The sequence below is a fragment of the Stenella coeruleoalba genome, assembly GCF_951394435.1.
Source record: "Stenella coeruleoalba genome assembly, chromosome: 20".
Taxonomy (NCBI): Eukaryota; Metazoa; Chordata; class Mammalia; order Artiodactyla; family Delphinidae; genus Stenella; species Stenella coeruleoalba.
Window position 1 is genome coordinate 39,855,001 of NC_137166.1, and position 19,382 is coordinate 39,874,382.

General features: G+C 51.1%; 1 protein-coding gene across 1 annotated transcript in view; it reads right to left on the bottom strand.

Moving 5' to 3' along the window:
* Positions 1–892: 892 nt before the first annotated feature.
* Positions 893–19,382, bottom strand: part of TSHZ3 (teashirt zinc finger homeobox 3) — a 69,028-nt gene continuing 50,538 nt past the window's right edge. Inside the window, exon 2 of the mRNA XM_079908503.1 lies at positions 893–5,663. Coding sequence (XP_079764629.1) covers positions 2,461–5,663 — 3,203 coding nt within the window. The 3' untranslated portion in view covers positions 893–2,460. The remainder of the gene's footprint in view (positions 5,664–19,382) is intronic.

Below are 19,382 nucleotides of genomic sequence, written 5' to 3' on the forward strand. Positions count from 1 at the left end.
GAACATCTCTGAAAGGGCTTAATTTAAATTTTTAATAAAAGCGTATATTTTTTTAACGTGGAGGTGTTTTATACATTACATGGATGTAATACATCTCTCATTTGTATAATTCTAGGTTAGGAGCTACGATTCCACACAACTGCAAGAGTAGTCTGAATATAGTAATAAAGGTATTTTACAATTTTACATGATATGTTCCCAGCGTTTTGTTGGCATAATTTGCCAGGGTTAATAAAAGCTTGTGATTATCATATAAATGCTCTCCCCACCCCTCCCGTGGATGGGTTCAGGCTCCCCGCCCCCCTACACCTCGTTATCTGGGCTTGCTTTAGCCCAAGAGAGACAGTGTGGACCCCAGGGTCCACCTGCCCAGCTGGGCTCTGTTTTCGGCTCCTTGAAAATCCCGAATCAACAGGAAGGAGCCGCCCTGCACTGAGTCTTCCAAAAACCTTTCTTCCCATCTCCCTCGAGCAGGGCTCTGGGCCCTGGCTTCGACTTCTCTCATGCAGATGGGAGACCAACCTCCGGCCCCGACGCGGGTCACCAGGTGTGACCGAAGCTCCACTACCGATGTCTGATAGCATCGCCTTCCCAGCGAGCATCTAACCTCACGGGAACATCTTCCTTTCTTTTCCATTTTTATTCTTGGGGAAAATTCTGTCCACGCCGCCTCTAAGTGAATGTTTGCTGCTCTCCAAACCCAAGGTTCACTAAAACTCCCCTGATTTACGGGCGGTTTCCGACTGCCAGCACCTGGCAGACACAGCAACCAACTCAGTCATAAACAGATCGCATACAATTTAATTTTAATGTGCTCGTTAGTCGTAGCACATTTCAGACATAATTGTGAACGCAACACAAAATTATAGCAAAAAGACAATTTTAATGCTGCCGTAGAAAAGAGGGTTATATGAAGAGTCACATAATGGTGGTTCATTGTCAACAACAAAACAGGGCACAGAGTGTCTGTGCTGTTTACATGCCAATATTTTATACATAGGTTCTCATATGGTGTCAGCTGTCAGTTACTTCTGCAAATTAACTGCCAAAAATGGAGAAGAACAGAATCACTTGGAGAGCCGGTAACCACGGGTTACCTTTCATAAGCCTAAAGATAAAGCTGCAGTGTGGGATCTTGGGAGAATAATTAGGAAGAACAAAACAGAAAGTTACCAATTGAAATAAAAAAGGCATCCTACAATATGGAATAGCAACCAAGAGGGCTTATAAATAAGTAAAAGAGGTTGTATCACAGAATGCCTCGTGACTTTTAAGCAAAGTATTACAGTACAAACATTTTAAAGGCTTTATCAATGTTTAGGAAATACAGTACAAGTTCTCTCTCTCTCTTTTTTTGTTCTTTTTTTCTTTCCTTTTGAAATAGACTTACCCCTTTGAGCACTGAGTTTATTTTGAGCGTTTTTTTTTTTTTGATTTCTAATAAATACCTTTAAAAATCATGTGCAAAATAGTTATGATGCTGCCACGGATGGATTTCCTGGCCTCGTTTATTCAGACTGCTCAGAACAAATGATAATATGATGCTAATAAATATGTATAATTTAAACGTGAACCTCTATCAATATAGATGTACTGTATAGCAAAACAAACAATCATACTTTGCTTTCAGATAATGTTTCTGTATACTTTATAAATGTTATCTGTGGTATCTTCTGTATAATTTACAATGTTTGCATGTAAAAAAACAAAACCCATAGACCTTAAAAAAAAAAAGAAAAAGAAATATACACTATACATAGGCATGGCTTATGCCCAGAGCATGGCAGGTACATAAAACACTGTTGCTATAAATGCAGGAAAAAAGGTCATTTACCCACAATCACATTTTTCATAAGAGAGTCTCAAATCTATACAATATATACATCTATGTTTCAATGTGAAAATAATATTCTTTTAAATTTCAAGGCGTGTTATACCCCTGCAGACCTGCATAAATGGAGGTTCATATTATTAATTATAACTAAGCTGGTAAGGAATTTAAAAAACAGAGCTTCATACATTATTATTCTTTTATTTTATTTTTTAACCAAATTAATGCAAAAGTGCTTCAAAGTACTCAGAGGGCTAAAGATGAAAGGGTGAAAAATGCCAGCACACTCGGCCGCGTGGAAAAATGTGGCCGGTTTCGTCATAAATGCTTAATTAAACTGTCTGTTAATGCATGCAGCTTGAAGCATCGGGGGATGCTCACAACTAAATCCCATTTACACAAAGTTCCAAACACTTACCACTGCGTTTTAACCTTCATATTTTACCAGTGACAACAGCTGAGTATGCACCTCTATTAAACACTGTACAGTTATACAAAACAGTCCAGCCCAGAGTGATTCTCTGCAGTTAAAATAAGAACATGTGCCTAGAACAAGACAGAGGGGCCTTAAGGTGCCTGCAACAGTTTCCCTCAAAGCAAATCACAGTCGTTTTCATCAAAAGCAAACGCTACTGCTTCTCTAACTCGGAAACATACAGAAGGTGGTCCTCTGGGGATTTCCCGTGTGTTTTGCTGAGGTGAAGTTTAACCGCATGCTTGCTCGCAAAGGTCCGATTGCAAAGTTTGCACTGGTAGGAGGTCCCCAGGTCCTCCTCGGGGGAGGACGTCACCAGTTTTTCCGACGGTGACTTGGTTTGTGCTATCTGATTGTTAATCTGTTCGGTGGACAGTTTGGACAAATCCCGTAGCCGGAAGCCCAGGTGTGACTCGAGATGGCTGATGTACGTGGAGGGAGTCCTGATTTGTGACGCGCAGTCATTACAAAAGAACACGGGGTGGCCAGTGTCCAAGTTTTTGAGGAACTTTGTTCCACCTGTCCTTCGCAGCTGGTACTTCACGTTGGCCAGCCAGTGGCTGATGGTGGTCATGGAGAGCCCGGTGAACCTTGAGATGTGCATGCGCTCCTGGGGGCTCAGGTCCGACATGATGTACTTGCCCTCCGAGGTCTGCCGGAGGCTGGCGGCAAACTGGGCCTGGAGGATCAGCAGGTGCTGGGGGTTCCAGTTTGATTGGCGGCCCTTCCTCTTTTGCGCAGGCGTCACCTCCTCGGCCTCCTCCAGGGTGGCGCCGTCAATGTCAGACTTCTCAGAGATGCTGGAAGGGGTGGAGGACTTTGACGTGTGGCTCTCTGTCAAGTTCTTCAGCATATCGGATATATCTGACAAGGCGTTCTCGCGGAGCGGCGAGTTGGACATGAACGACACGACGGCGGACGTCTTTGCCGTTGTCACCGTGGATGAGGAGGTTGCTGGGGATGTGGACGTGGGTGACAAAAGCACTGAACCCAAAGGGCAGCCTTTGTCACTCTTCCCTTTTGTCAGGTCTATGGGTTGGTCGTTGCTGACGTGGTAGAAATAGCGGTCGAGGTGGTCCACCTTCTTGGACTGCAGGGGTGGGGGCGTGGCCACCGCTGCCTTCTCGGCCAGGCTGTTGCTCATCTTGAAGAGCATGCTCATGGGGTCGAGGGCAGGCAGGGAGGGCTTGGCAGCCTTGCCCAGGTGGATGTTCATGACCGACTGGAGGGCGCTCAGAGGGTTAACGAAGGGCTGCTCTGGCGGGTGGTCGGTGATGATGGCCGTGCTGCTGCTCAGGCCGCTGCTCAGGGGCTTCACCAGGTCCTTGCCGTTCTCCACCGGCTCTGCTGGGGGGCTCCCTTCCTTGCAGCCATCCCGCTGGGGGCTGGGGCTGTCCTCCTGGCTTTTGAAGCCCCCGTCGCTGGACGCCTCCATCCTGATGGGCTCGCTGATGTCGCTGCTGCACGGGGACGGGGTGGCCCGCTTGGGCGGAGAAAGCTTGCCCTCGGGCTCCTTCATTTTCTCCTCAACTTTGGCAACTTTCTCGGTGACCTTTTTCACCAGCTCCTCCATGGCGTGAAAGTTTGTCTTGGGCATGGGGGAGGTCTGGCTGCTGGGCGGAGAGATCAGGGTCTGGTTCTTTGTGGGGGACACGATGTCACTGTTGCCGAACATGGGCTTCAGGGCTGCGCTCTTCCCCGCGGAGCCCAGAGACAGCTTCATCATGTTGGGGAGCTGGTAGGCGGCGTGGATGCTGGGGTAGCCCCCCCAGCTGGGGGTGCCGTTCTGGGCCTTATTGATGGCAGACGTCACTGTGTTTTCTAGGGACTTGAGGATATCGAGCCCCCCCTTGGGACTCTCTTCTAAGTCGTTCTCAGTCAAATAGTGGTACTTGGAAGAGATGTCGTACTTCTCCTCCTCACACGCCTTCTCCTTTTCCTTAGGCTTCTCGTCTGTGACCACTTTCTCCTTGTCGGCCTCCTTCTTGACCTCCACGTTCAGTTTCGGGGAGACGCTGGCGGGCGTGTTGGAGGGGGACGTGAAGGTGGTGGCGGCCAGGGGCACGGATTGCACCTTCTCATCCAGCAGGGTGGTGATGCTGGGCGTGACAGGCGTCTCCATGATGGGCTTCCCCTTCTTCATGGCCGAGTTGGTGACCTTGATGAAGTGGCCAGTCACCATCATGTGGGCCGTGAGCTCCTGCAGCGTGTCGTGCGAGCTGCCGCACTCCATGCACTTGAGGATCTGGGACTTGCGGGCCTCGAAGTGCCAGGCGTAGCTGGCCCCGTTCTGGTGGCCGTAGCGGTTATTTGGCGTGATGTACGGGTTGGAGTTCTTCTGAAGCACGTCGTTCGTGTCCGCCATGGCAGCTTTGGGGGTGCCGCCGGTGGAGTCCGGGGAGCTGGGGAGCTCCAGCTCCAGCGAGGCCTTCTTGCGAGTGGCAGGGATGATTTTGGCTGCGACGGGAGTGACAGGTTCCTTCAGAGGCACTTTTTGGTAGTGTTTCGTTTTGATCATGTGGACACTCAAGTCCTGGAGGGACTCGAACGAGTGGCCGCAGTACATGCACTTCAACACCTTCTGGGCGTCCTCCTTCCCTTCCATTTCCAGCAGCGAGCGTTTGCGGGGCTTGGACCAGCGCTTGGGGTTGTTGTTGTCAGTCTCGTGGTTGTCGTCGCGGTAGTGCCCCGTCTCGTTCATGTGCACCGTCAACTCCACCAGGGTGTCGTAGGCGGCGCTGCAGTCTTTGCAGCGGAACTTGCTGGCCCCCGTGAAGATGGAGCCGTAGAGCTTGCTGCTCTGCCGGTACAGCTGCACGGTGCTGAACAGGCTGGGCTCGGGCAGCACGCGGCTCTGTGACACCTGCTGCAGGGTCTTGGCCATGGCGCTCTGGTGCCAGTCGAAGCTCCCGCTGCCGCAGCTGCTGCTGCTACTGCTGCTGCTGCTGCAGCTCCCATTATTCTTCTCCGAGGACGGCTGGTGCAGGTTGAGGGTGAGGCTGGACCAGTACGAGTTGGAGAGGAAGTTGTTGTACACGGCCTTCATCTGCTCCAGGCTGTCCGACACGGTCGAGTCTTCCGGTGGGACCGCCACCTCCTTGGCCTCCTCTTCGTTCTTCATGGAGCCACTTTCAAAGTCGGCCATCCGGTCACTAGTCTCACTGATGTGGGACTCACTGTCCATCTCGTGGCTGGAAAACTCAGCCGCTGGGGAGTTCTGGTAGCTGGGGCAGGTCTTGCTGAGCTCCTTTTCTGGGCACATGTACTTAGCCGAGGGCTCCCCATCTGTCAGGCTCTCCTCTGGGTCTATATCTTCGTCTACCAGGGCGGCAGCCTTTAACTCATCTGAAACATAGGCTGCCGTGATAACAGGTGGGACAAGTGGGACAGAAAGAAGGGACACAGGGAGAAGGAGAGAAAGAAAGAAAGAAAGAAAAGCATTAGTCAGTGTTGATCTTACCTAGAGCATTTTCTCGGCTCTCGGGAAAACGCAGCAAAGCAGACAGGCACATTTATTTGTAAAATTAAATAGTTAAAATGTGGTGTTTCTTTGGAGCAAAAAAAAAAAAAAAATCTGCTCTTCAAACATAATTTGCCACCTTATTCTTCTCAAGGGGCAACAGCTTGAAATTAAAACTAAATTTGAAATTAATGAAGCACATTCTGGAGGTGGCATTCATTTCTAAAGTAATAAATTACTTGTATCAACCTCAGAGACAGCAGTTCCTGTCTGTCAATTAATATGTCTTATGCTTCTCCTACCCCTAATGCATTTCTTAACAGACAGATTCACAATTTAAATTAAGCAAGCATTTTTTACTCATTACATTTTTGAGGCTCAACCTTTAATAAATATAAAGCACAAAAACATCAATACAATTTTTACAAAGTAAAAAGAAAGTACATCAATTGCGATAAATTAAAGACAAGGTTTTGTGGCTTTTTTTTTTCTTTCTCCCTTCTGAAAAAGTAGGTCTTATCGAAGCTTAAAGGAAGTTTCCTTATAGAAGCTTGGACAGGTGTTGGTTTGTTCTAGATGGGAAGGAAGACTCTGACCCGCCACTACCCAGCCCTGGCCGTGTCCCCCATGTGTACACTCAGCCGTTCTCAGCAACCGGCACACACACCATCCATGCAGAATTATGTCAGAACAAGTTCAGGCAAATTGGTATGCGGTGCTCATTCCTGCTGTATAAATATATACAAGACCTTCCAGTGGACCTTACAAATGTCAAAGTGTTTGCTCTTTAGACTACTTTGTCAATATTTACTCAGCATAAGCTTCATGGGCATCCAACAGGGATCCTGTGTTTCTGGAAGCAATGTAACTGGGGATGGAAATCCAGCCTGTGCTTCCGAGCAGGTGGAGGTGCTCTGAGCAGGGGTGAGCAGCCGTGGGTTCTGGAAGACACGCTCCAGAGAGCCAAAGCCAGGAGAACACTTGCATTCATGGAACTGAGTGATTTTGTTTTTTCATTCTTTTGTATTCAGTGACTTTGGTTTTTTCCTTACTGGAGCTTGCCTGACACTGTAAACCAAGTTGGGTTGATCTCGTGAAAATTGGGCGTGGCCAGCCCTGCAGTGAGTGACAGTGTTAAGGCAGAAAAGGAGTGAAAAGTCATTTCTTGTCAGCTCCTCAATACCTGTTTGCTTCTAAAGGCCAGTGGCTGAGTGTGTGAGGCGGCTGGAATGGCACAGTGCTAACTGCAAGGCTGATTAAAAGCTCCTAGGAAAGAAAAGGAAACTTTGTTTGTGGAATTCACTCCCGTAACTTTAAAGATCGGGGCCCCAAATCAATTTCACACCAGAAAAAAAAAAACAAACAGTGAAATGACTCAAAGAAGATTCCCAGGAAGCCACACAGATATTTCCCCTGGCTCTTCCTTCCAGTTCATGTGTGATTTTCTTCTTTCCTAAGACCCCGTTGAGCACCAAGATTTCTAAGCTGAAACTACCGACATCCCAACACCGAGGTGATCTGAATTTGGATGGGAAGAGTGTCCCAGGTACACACATTCGGATCAGCTGTAGAGGCAGGGATGCTTCTGCTTATATGCAAACAGTGAAACAAGAGTCTTGGGCTGGAGCTGTGGAATGTTCTTCACAAATGACCAGAAAAAAGTGCCCTGCTCTGGTCAGCCGTGGTGAACCTTCAGTTTAAGGCCATGCACTTGGAGCTGACATGGCAAACAAGCTCTTTTCCTAGGGCCAGGGCCACAATGGATAGCGGACTATGGTACTGGTCACAAGGGGGAAGATGAATGCTCTTTTTGGGAAAGGAAGAGGAAGATAAAAAGGAAAGAAGGTATCTCCCCCTCTGCACACCATCCTCGGCTTCAGCACACTCAAACCCCACAACAGGGCTCGCAGGTCTGCAGGGAGGGGAGCTGGGGGCAAAGTGACCAAGAATCGCAGTTTGCCTGGAACTCTCCTGGTTTCAGCACCAAAAGTTCCACATCCCGGGGATCCTCTCAGTCCCGGGCAAACACCCCTGGCCAGGGGACACCCAGCAGAACCAAGTCAGAGCATCCAGGCAGATCTGCATTACTCTCGCAGAGGAGCTAGAGCAGGGCGATGTGGGTCTGACTGTCTGCAGAAATGCACTGGGTGCGAGTAGGTATAACGTTTGCATCCAAGGGGCCTCATTTGGAACACTGAGTCTTTAAGGAAGGGGAAAACCACAACGGCCTGTGTCCCTGCCCAGCCCCGTGTGAATAGGGTAGATCCCAGAGGCCCCTTCTCTCCCGGAGATGGCCCTGGGAGCCACGGTCCACAGCGTGAACCACACCCATCACGGCTCCCATGGAATTCAGTCTAGGAGAGGCAGGAATCCAGAAATGGTCCCATCTGGCCACGACAGGAGAGACACACCAGGCAGGCAAAAGAAGCCAGAGCTAACGGTGGACATGAACGAGCCCAATGTGGCATGAAGGCCACCAGCTAAGGGAATATTGGTGGCTCTGCTGGTCCACCTCCCACCCAGGGGCAGCGTGGCCCCCGTGGAAGCCGCGGCACGGTGTGGGGAGCACAGCAGGCTGTCTGGAGCGCCCCCCATAGCACACACACGCACCATCATCGGCCTGGCCAGCTCCCACCCTGAGCTGGCCCCCAGCGAGCCCCAATATACCTTGTAAATTGCACAGCAGTATCAGAATGTCATCAGTCTGATGACTGAGGAGGAAATTAACATTGAAAGAAAAGTAAGGCCAACCCCCCTGGTGGGAACCAAATCCTACTCTGAGGAAAATTAAAAAGCTTCGGGGCCAAGAGGCCCTGGATCCTGGGAGACGTGGCATCACCCCACACACCACCCTTGTCATGGTTTCTGAGGCTCTTACAAGCACCCTTGCACACTGCCCTGACAGGGACCTCACCACCTCCTAAAACAGCCCCTTGCTTTTCAGACCCAACCGGGAGAAGTACTTGGAGGGCAAAGCACGAATCCTTCTGCTATGTTTTGCAATAATTGCACTCCTCCGAGAATATCACATCCACTCTTGATGACTGAACTTCAAATAGTGGTGAGAAAGCTGAAACGGGCCCAGAGAGATGGCACAGGGGATGAAGGGATGGAAAGGTTCATTCATTCCACTAATTCCGATCGCGTCCCACGCCTGCCAGGATATCCTTTTCTTTCTCTCGGCCTCCATTTCCCCATGTGTAAGTGACAGGGCAGTGCGGCCTGATCTGTAAGGCCCTCCTCCTCTGCTTCTCTGTTCCGTGGCTTTTCTGAGGAAAGGGTAAAGAAGTGAGGCAAAGCCCACTTGCTCTGGCTCATCCCCTCCACGCGCTGCTCCTGACAGGCACGCAGCCGTTAAGTCACTCCTTTGTCCCTTCTGCTCTGCACTAACCAGCAAAGTCCCCAGCCGGAGAGAAGGAAGAACGTCCTCACTGGGACAGGGGATGCCCCAGATCAGGCCAGGAGGGGAGGGGGACTGGGTGTCTCCATCACAGACTGGGTGGGCAGTGAGAGGCCAACAGGGGGCTGGGGGGGCACTGGGTGAGAAGCCAGCCCCACCGAGGTGGCCATCAGGGGTCCCTCCTGTCAGGGAGCGATGGCAGGCTCTGTCCCCGGCTTGGACCTGACAGGTAATCGCGCACAGGTAATCAGACCTTGGGAGGCTTCACCACTGTGGACGGTTATTTTGATCCCTGCTGCTATTTAACTTTCTGCTTAACTTTCTCCTTCTGCTCCTGTCTGGATTCTCCAAGGCCAAGGGCCCACTGTACTCTTAAAACCCTGCACATAGTAGGTGAGCAACAGACACCTGCTCCCTGCTTCGGAAAGAGAATGATTGGAGGTCACGTCCAGCAGCAAGATGCTTGTTTCCAGCCTCTGTTCCCTCCGATCCCAGCATCTCTCACCCCTCCTCAAGGAACCCCTGACTCCAGCCCCAGCCCCTTCCCTCTGTTCTCCAGACAGAAGCCACCGGATCCTTATCATTCAGCGGGTGGGTAACACCCCACCCCCACCCGTGGAACACCCACAGTGACCTCCCATTGCCCCAGAGTCCTCCACCATCTCGGCCCTACTTCCTCTCCAGCCTCTCGGCTTCTAGAACGTGCCAGAGCTTCTAACTCTGCACTGCTGCCTCCTGTGCTGGAAACCCTGGGGCAGATTCAAAGAGGAGGGGGAGCCATCTACCCCTCCCTGGGCTTCAGTGGAATGTAATATCTGGGGAAGGGGGCTTCTCGACCCCAACTTTGTCCCCTTCGCACGCCACCCACTCCCTTCTTTCTACAAGGCACACCACTGAAATCTCTAGCTTACAGCAGATGTGCCAGGGTGTTCCAACAGACTGTCAGCTTCATGGGGTCAGGACCAGCCGCGCCTGCCCCCCCAAATCTGCTGCAACCCTACCGTCTGGCCCAGAGTAGCCACTCGACACACACCCACAGAATGAATGAGTGAATGAATGAATGAACACCATAGATGACTTCTTCAAACCTCCTAAACGGTTGCCAGAACATCTAGATGGATCCTGACACCAGCTGGTCCCAGAGCAGCAGACGTGCTGGGGTCTGATCCGAAGTCCTTCCTGGATCCGTTTTCTGAGCAGAAGTGGCATGAGGACCAGCCTCTGGGGGACAGGATGACAGAACCCTCCACTGAGGAAGAGGGGAGGAAGCCCCCCAGATGGTGGAGGCCCCCCAAGGGTGGAGTCACCCCTGGCTGTGCCCACATCCCAGTACACCTCTCCAAGAATGCAGCAGCACCACTGTTTTCTCTTGAACAAAAACTATTAAAATAGAGACCTCTGCTGCCGGTCCCAGCACAGGAGGCCCTGAACTGTCAGAGGGAGGGGCTCGCATTCAAACCAAATAATCAGCTGCAAAGACGCAAAGAAACACACGGGAGTGGAGACTCAAGGAAGGATGGACTGGGGCCCGTGTTTCATTTTTCCCCAAGTCGCTCAGTGGAAAAAGTCCCTCTCTAAGAGGTGAACCCTTACCGATTGCTGTGACGGCTTCCCTATTACATCCCCACCTGCTCTCCCCTTCAATGAAATGTAAGCTCTTCAGGCAGCAAGACGTCAATCCAACACCCCAAAGCTGAGGGCCGAGGACACGTTTTTGGACAACTGGATGAACTCAAGAACTTGGCATGCCCAGAACCAAACGGGACTCTTGAGCAGAGATGCACGTTCATGAGAAACAAAAAGCTCTCACACTTACAAAGGCTTTCTACAAAGTTCCACAGCCCAAGGCCCTGGAATGTCAAGCGATGAAAAAACCACACTCCTACCTAATATGTGCATGTTTATGAAGCATTGTACATTCACTGCATTTGATCCTTTCGATGGTCCTGGCAGGTGGAGAAAATGATTTCCCTTTTGCAGCCTAGGAAACTTCAGTTCCAACAAGTTAAATGGGACACTCCCAAGCCCTCTGTGGGGACCCCTCAGGAGTCAGGACTCCCCTCAGGAGTCAGTATAAAGGGGATTTGACTAAACCCCTGAGGGAATCACACAGAAGGAGCATGGAGTGAGCTTCTGCCGCATCAGAGCCTGCCCTGATGCCCCATCCCCGTTGGACCCCACGCCTGCCCCTCCAGGAGGGCCCTGAGTCCCCTCCCACAGCTCCCTGGGGCTCCTGCCTTCCAAGACGTGGCCACAGTGACAGCGGACTGTCCAAGGAGTGAGGAGCCAGCCAGTGCAGCAATCAGAAGGTCTGGAGGCAGCAGCAACCTCATTAATATTTATTATCATCATTAACTAAACCCAACCGCTAGGTAAAAAGGAATGAATACTTTTGATATAAATAAAAAACAGTAAGCTGGGCCATAATGGAATTCATTTCTGGGCAAGTGGGAACTATCTTCATCACGCTGTTGTGCAAACAAGGAGATGAAGGAACTGAGGGGTGTCCCTGTGGGGATGGGTCTCCAGCCTCGGGGTGGGGGGCGGGGCCTGGGATGGGGGTAGGGCGGCACTGGAGGGAGCTGGAGAGAAAGGAAAGAGGGCGTGGCTGCGCCCTGCTCCCAGAAGCAATTTCAAAGTAAACTGTCCTGCGGATTTTTGCATTTTCTGGGCTGAAATGAGGGTTCTGTAGTTATAACCCTGTTTTCAAATTCCCAAGACTGCCTGGGAAGATGAATTACTGGCTAAAGCGTCCTGGGCCCCCCCTCTCCCCTCTCTTCGGGACAGGTGGCCCATTCAAGGTACAAGAGCACCTCCTCTTGTACCTTGAATGGGCATCCTCCATCCTCAGTGACTGCGATGGAGGGGGAAGAAGAGGCAGGGAGAGGAGGGGGTGGGGCTGAAGAAGGACAGGGCTGGAGAAGGGTGAGGAGAGAGTGGGGGGCAGGGATCAGAGCGAGAACAACGGGAGAAAGATGTGGGAAAGAGGGAAGAATCCACCAGGACTAGGATGGTGCTGGGAAGGGGCAGAGAGAGAAACTGAGACAGAAACAAAGAGGTAGAGAGAGACAGAGACAGAGATACAGAAAGAGGCAGAAAGACAGAGACAGAGATGGAGAGAGATAGAGACAGAGAGAGACCCCCAAGGGCAGTGAGAGAAGGAGAGAAAGAAAACCAGTGATGGAGATTTGAGAAGAGGTAGAAAGAAGAGATTATTCTAGCGGTGAGGACAGTAAGGAGAGGGCCTGAGCTGGGGGTCCTGGTGTGGGGAGAGGGGCCCTGGGGTGCTGCTGGGGGTCAGCTCCCCGGCTGGAGACCCAGGTCTTGTCTCAGACTCTCCTGACCACTCAGATTTTCAAGACATAAGGTGATTTTTTTGTTTTAAGGGTAATTTAACCATCTGAGGACACGACCAAGAAGGCAGTTAAAATGTTCAGCCAACCCTGGTGGGCAGAGCAAGGGGACGCAGCTTGGGGACAGAGGTTGCTTCTGCCCCAGAGATGATCTGGGCCATCCTGGGCGGAGGACACCTGGCCAGGGGAGCCCAGGAGGAGCAGGCCCTAGAGCCCAGGGCCTCAGCAACCCGCAGGAGCCCCTCAGACCCTCACACAAATGATCACATTTGAGACTTGACTTGGAACTGCCCAGAAGACAGGCGTGGGCAGCATGCCTGAAACTGGACAGCTTGTGAAGAAGGCTGTTGGCTCTGGACACCGGCTCAGGGCTCATGCACGCCAGTCTCTGTAGACCCTATTCCTGACCTCCCTTCACAGCCAAGGCCACTCTGCCTGGTTTGTGAATCAAATTCAAGTAGAGTTTTTTGTGTGTGTGTTTTCTTGCGGTACGCGGGTCTCTCACTGTTGTGGCCTCTCCCGTTGCGGAGCACAGGCTCCAGATGCGCAGGCCCAGCGACCATGCCTCACGGGCCCAGCCGCTCCGCGGCATGTGGGATCTTCCCAGACCGGGGCACGAACCCGTGTCCCCTGCATCGGCAGGCAGACACTCAACCACTGTGCCACCAGGGAAGCCCTCAAGTCGAGTTTTAATAAACACCCTGCCTAAAGGTCTAGGGAGGCCCGAGTCCTCTCAACCGTTCTAGCTGTGCTTGGACGCAGAAATACACCAAGATCATCACAGGTGTCTCGGTCACCTCTGAAGCCCTCCCCTCCCCTCCACACCTGGGCCCATAACAGAGCAGACTCCCAGTAACAACAGGGGTGGGCTGGTGGGAAGTCCCAGTAGCCCCACCTGGAGAGGTGGCCATGAAGGTGCCACCCTGGACTCCAAGAGGACCCGCCGTTTTTGTTGGTGTTCCCGTGTTGTGCGTTTTTCTGTTCAGCTGAGTGATGTCACAGACAATGAACCTGGGTCTCAGCCCCTGCTCTGCCCCATGGTGTCCATGTGGCCATGAGACTGACTTCAAGTCTCTGGGCTCCAGTTTTTTTCCCCACGAATGGGGGCGGTGTGTGTGGGGGCACAAGTGATGCCACACCCACCTCCCAGGTGTTTGCAAAACAACAAGGAAGTCACAAGCAGTGAGCAGAAAGGACTTTCCCAAGTGAAAAGGGCTCTACGAGCACAGGTGCACCGACTCCATGGAAGTACACAGGCCCATCCTGCAGTCCCCACACCCAGGAGGCGGGTCCTGGGACAGCCTCTGGGCTGAGTCCTACGCTTGTCAAGACAGGCCTCTGAGGTGATGGACCCCAAACCTCCAGATTCTCCAGCTGCCTTTCAGGAAGAGGGGCAGCGGGGACCAGCAGAGAGCCCTGCTGAGGTGAGAGGTGCCCATGGGGCATGTGTTCTTCTCCCCATCCCTCTGGCGGCCTGAAGGTGTGGGCTGTGGGAAAGGAAGCAAGCCAGAGAGGAAGGGGAGGGAGGAGGGAGGGAAATGAAGCGCAAGGGAAGGAGAGAGAGGAAGGGGGAGACATCCATCGGATTCACGGGCTTCGAAGTTAACATCCCTGACCCAGCACGTGCCTCCCCCCAGGCCTGGGCCACCCTCAAGCCCCGCTCTACCCACAGCCACACCCACCACTGCCCCATCCCCCCCACCCCCCCACCCCCGGCTGTCTTGATTCCCAGTCTCCGCCCATCCCTGGGGGCGTGGTTAGAGTCAGGTGACCTTCTGCGATAGGAGCCACCAGAGGCCCACAGCCCTCTGGCTGCCTGTGTCCCTGCAGCCTCCGGCCCCCAGCCTGGCCACCTCCTCCGGGCTGAGTGCAGCCCCACTTCAGGTCAGCTTCTGCCTTGAGTCATCTCTTCACGGGAGAAAGAGCTCAAAGTTCCCAGAAAAAGGTCACCTAAATTACACCTTGTTCTAAACACACCTGGAAATTCTAGCCAGATTGATCCATTCTACACAAGAATTTCTGCTTTACGAAGGGCTCACGCGAAGTGCACTGTGCCCCTCTGGGTTTTCTTTACACAGGTCTCTCTTCTGTGCGCATGTGTTGCACACCTAATTGTGACAGGGACGGGAGGGCTCCTTTGTGAGTGTAGCCACCTGGGCAGCATCTTCCCTGTCTGGTGCAGCCTGATTTGGGGCCCAGAGTTATCCCCCGGTGTTCTGAGAGCCCCTAAAGTAAGCTGCCAGGATCTCTGGAAGGTGTGAGAAGCAATGAGACAGGCAGGGTGCTCAGACCTGGGCCAGCGATGACCAACACGCTCCCAGCTCCCTGATGCTTAGGGGTCCTGCAGAAGGTGGAAATCCAGATGGGGTACACCCTGCTGGCTGCTGACCGGGAGGGGATTCCAAGGAGAAGCACTCTGATGGGAGACTTCCTTTTGGTGCCAAGAGAGCCAGGCGATGGCAGAAGGAAGTGAGTGATGGAGTGGAGGGGAGCTTAGCTAAACGCGCTGGGTAATATAAAGGCGATTAGATTGAGTTGTTGGGCCTCCATTAGGATATTAAATAGGCAGCAGAGAAAGAAAACTGATTCTAGAGGAGTGTTCATGGCTGGTACCCAGGAGGTCACAACCCGGCAGAGAACACGAGTCTTCTCCATCCACCCGGCCACCTGGAGTCACAAGAGATGTCACCCAAGCCATCTGGGGTGACAGAGGTCGCAGTCTCTGGGGACAAAGAGAAAATGGCATTCTTGGATGGTACCAGGGAGACCAGGGGCCTCCCAGGAACCAGGAGAATCCCAAAGGGCCAAAGCTGGGCAGGGAGGAGGCTAGGGTGCAAGGCTTGGCTGTGGGGGAAGGAACTGGTGGCTGAAGCTATAATGGTCAGGACTTCTCTGGAAGGCTGGCCGCGGCGGGATGACAACCTCCCCTAGATTGATTGTTCTTCCCACTAGCAAGGTCAGGAATATTAATTTTGTACATGTTAATTTGATGTAATGTGCGACATGAATGCTTGTTCAGTTGGGTATCACTGTGTTAATAAACCTGCGATGCTTTCATGCCAAGAAAGGCATGGCATTAGCTGATTGGTGAATCAAGCCAGTGTGAATAAGGCAACGTTGCCCTTCAGCAGAGCCAGAGTGGCCAGTAGTTGCTCAGGCCATAATGGGCTGCTGCGGATTCTCTAGGAGGCCAATGACAGAGAGGCCCAGGGGACACCTCCCCGCTGCTGCTGGAAACCCCAGCCCATCCTGAAGATTCGGTATCCAGGCCAAGTCCTGTTCCTCTAGATGTGGTGGTGAGGCCGGGAGCCTCCAGAAGCCGAACCTGGAGCCGCCACTGCCCACCAGGTCAAGAAAGACACTTCTGGGGCTTGTCTCCTTGGATTCTTGTTGCCGTGAAAAGGCCTCATTCAGCCATCTCAGCAGCCCCTCTGGACAACCTCCCTCCCCTTCTCAGGACCCTCCCCACGGGAGAGATGGATCAGACAGAGGAAGCCAGGAAGCTGGGAAGCTCCTGAGATCAGAGAGGGAAGCCAGCTCCCTCCATTCTGAAACCACACTCATCCTACTGCAACCTCACCACAAAGAAAAATAAACGTAGCAAGGACACACTCACATTCAAAGCAATTGCCTCAAACAAACCTTCAGATAATAGAGAGTAAATAAATGTTAGTTCAGGGACCAACTGAGTCACCTCTGTCCTTGGCTTCAAGCACATAGGAACCACTGGGTGAATCAGCAGTGGTCCCTACACCCAGCTCTCACAGAGGACCTATACTCTCACTCCCCGTGCCCCACAGGAGTGCTGAACCCACCCTGGAGCTGACAAGGCAGAACCTTAATCCCTGTGTTGATGAGGGTGGCTAGGTTGACACCCCAGTCAGTTCGGCTTAGAAAGCAGTGACGGTTCATCAGGCAAAGCATGGCTTCTGAAGGTAAGTCCTTGCAAGGGTGGCGAAGGAAGTAAAGCTTGCTGTGGGCGCCATATTCCCTTTTCTGTTTCTGAGCTCCATATATTTCCTAGTTTCCTGCCTACCTGGAGTAAAAAAAAAAACACCTCTAGGGTCTGAACCTCTTCCCTATAGCCTTTTTCTCTGTTATTCCACAAAACCCATAAGGTAAATCCTAATCTGTAATGGATCTAGTAAATTAGAAGAGTAACTTCATCCAAAGAACACCTTTTCTCACCTTGGTGGGATTTCAGACAGCAGCAAATAGGACTCGGGAGAATTAGGGGCAGGGGATGTGCTGGGACACCATAAACAGTGGTCAGTCTCGATAACGGCTAAGAAGAGTTATGTTTTATGCACCTTCAGCTCTGGAGCACAGGATCTCCTGAAGGAGGACAGAGTGACCTCACGGGGTAGCTTTGGTCCCCTGTGAGGCAGCTGCGGAACAAAGTGGAACTCTTACCTGTCTGCACACTCAGTGATCTCAAGACCCAGGGAGACTACAGTTGAAAATAGGGCAATGGGTTGGGGAAAATTTGGGACAGTTCTTACAATGGTCCTCTTCAAAATGGGCTGTACATATACAATTCAAACTTTTCCTGAGCTTCACTGGCTGTTCTCCATAGCATCTAAAGAGCTGTAGGAGGGAGAAGGTCAACGGATGATTTTTTTGAAAGAGTAATCAAGATTTACTTGGAAGAGGAGGCAATTGATCTACCTAATCATCTACCCATCTATCCATTTACCCATTTACCATCCATCCATCCACCCAAAAACCCATCCCTTCATCCAACATGTATACAATACTAAATACGTACTCTAGACGCTTTAGGGTTAGGGATAAGAAGTTACCAAAATAAACAGCTCAGAGTCATGGGCTTTACTTTCATGTGGCCAAGATGGCCCTGGTTACATAGATCACAAGGGAATGCCCTTGTGATCACACACCCACACAAACTTCTTAGCTTGATAGTCGAAGCCCGGCATGACCAAGCTCCATTTTACCTTCCAAGTTTATCTTCCACTGCCCACCTCCCTCAGACATCCACACTGACCTTCCCTAATAACGCTGCTCTGGCCTTCCCTTGGCTGACGCCGTTTCTTTCACTCTGTATATGATGCTTCATCTTTTCACATCCTCAGTCCTGCCCTCCAAGACCCTGCTCATTCCACCTCCCCCCAGGAAATCCTTTCTCACCTGTCTCTCTGAAACTGACCTTTTTAATCTCAGAGATGAGACAATGGATGGAAAAGTCCTCTAAACTCTAAGTTCTAGAGAAATATCAGGAACGATTATTGGCATTATTATTTGAACATCCCTACTGGCATTCACGTCTCATAGTTTTTACAGCGGCGAAGTACATGCACAACTGGTCTCTCCATATACATTACGGGGTCAGAGACCAGGCATTCCTTACCTCTGTACCCTTCACACAGCCTGGCAGGTCAGCTCTCTGAGTAACTCCTGGTCGAATTCACAGAGTTTGGTAGGCGCTGCTTAGTCTAAGAACCACGCAGACCAAGTGTAACCTCAGGCAGAAGTTCCCACCAGCTTCCCCCACGCTCTCAGATGTAGGCAGAGCAGCCCCAAGTGCCCTCCTGTTTCACACTCATCTCTTCACGTCCCCTCACTACCACTGCACAAAACACTAAGGTGTTTCCTAACAAGGTTTCTCATTTTATGCTCACAGGGAAAACCGGGAAAGAGGATGCTCTCAATGACTCCAGAGAAGCCCAGCCCTTCCCTCACTGCACTGGGCAACCAGCATGGTAGCCACCTGGACAGAGAGACCTTCCCGAAGCTGGCAACCCTGCCAGCAGTTGGGCAGTTACAACCCAGCACTCAACTAGCACTCAGGCATCATTTGCCCAGCACACAACCAGCACTCAGCCAGCACTGACTGGGCACACACCCAGCACACACCCAGGTCTGCTACTACACACGTAACTACCATCTGAATGGATAGGTCACATCCAGGACAGGGATGTAATCTTCCCAGTCAGCTTGAAAAAAATAAAGTTTCAAATGTTTTATAGTTTTGACCGAAATGTATAAATGCCCATAGATTTCAACTTCATTTCTATTTATTAAAATAGGTTTCCCCCAACCAACATATAAATAATACCTGTTGGCTGGTCGGTGTCACATTGCATGTTTCCTTTAAATACCCTGTCTCACTCATTTTTATATAGTCTGACTTAGGTGTTTCTTGTGCTAGCTTCAAGAACCCTCAACACCTCACCATCCTTCAAAAGGGGGCTGTGGAGAAAAAAGAAACTTAAAACAGCAACACGTAATGAGAGCGGCACTCTCACTAGTGGCTCGTGTTATTACTCGTCATGGCCATTTTATGAAGGGTAATTTAGCAGCATGTATCAATATTGAAAATCTGTTATACTTCTTGATCCAGCTAGGAATCTATACTACAGAAATATACATGTGCAAAAAACCCCCCTGTGTTTAAGGGGGTCCTCAGGAACGTTTCTTCTAATACCATAAAAGTGGATAAACAAACTAAGGAACATCTATACCATGAAATAATATTCAGCAATTCACAAGAATGATAAGAGACAAATAACAGTGCTAGCAAAGATGTGAAGCAACCGGAACTCTCATTCCCAGAGGCTGCTGCTATATAGATGGGTACAACCACCTTGAAAAACTATTGAGCAGTATCTGCTAAAGCTACACATACATACACTCTGTGACACAGCAATTCTGCTCCTGGATCTCTACCCAGCAGACATGCATACATATCTCACCAAAAGACTGGGACCATGATATCCTTTGGCACGTCCTTCATAATAACAGAGACTGGAAACAACCCAAATGTCCATCCACAGTGCAAGGATAAAGGTATTGTGGCCTACCCACACAATAGAATGGTACACAGCAGTGAAAATGAACAAACT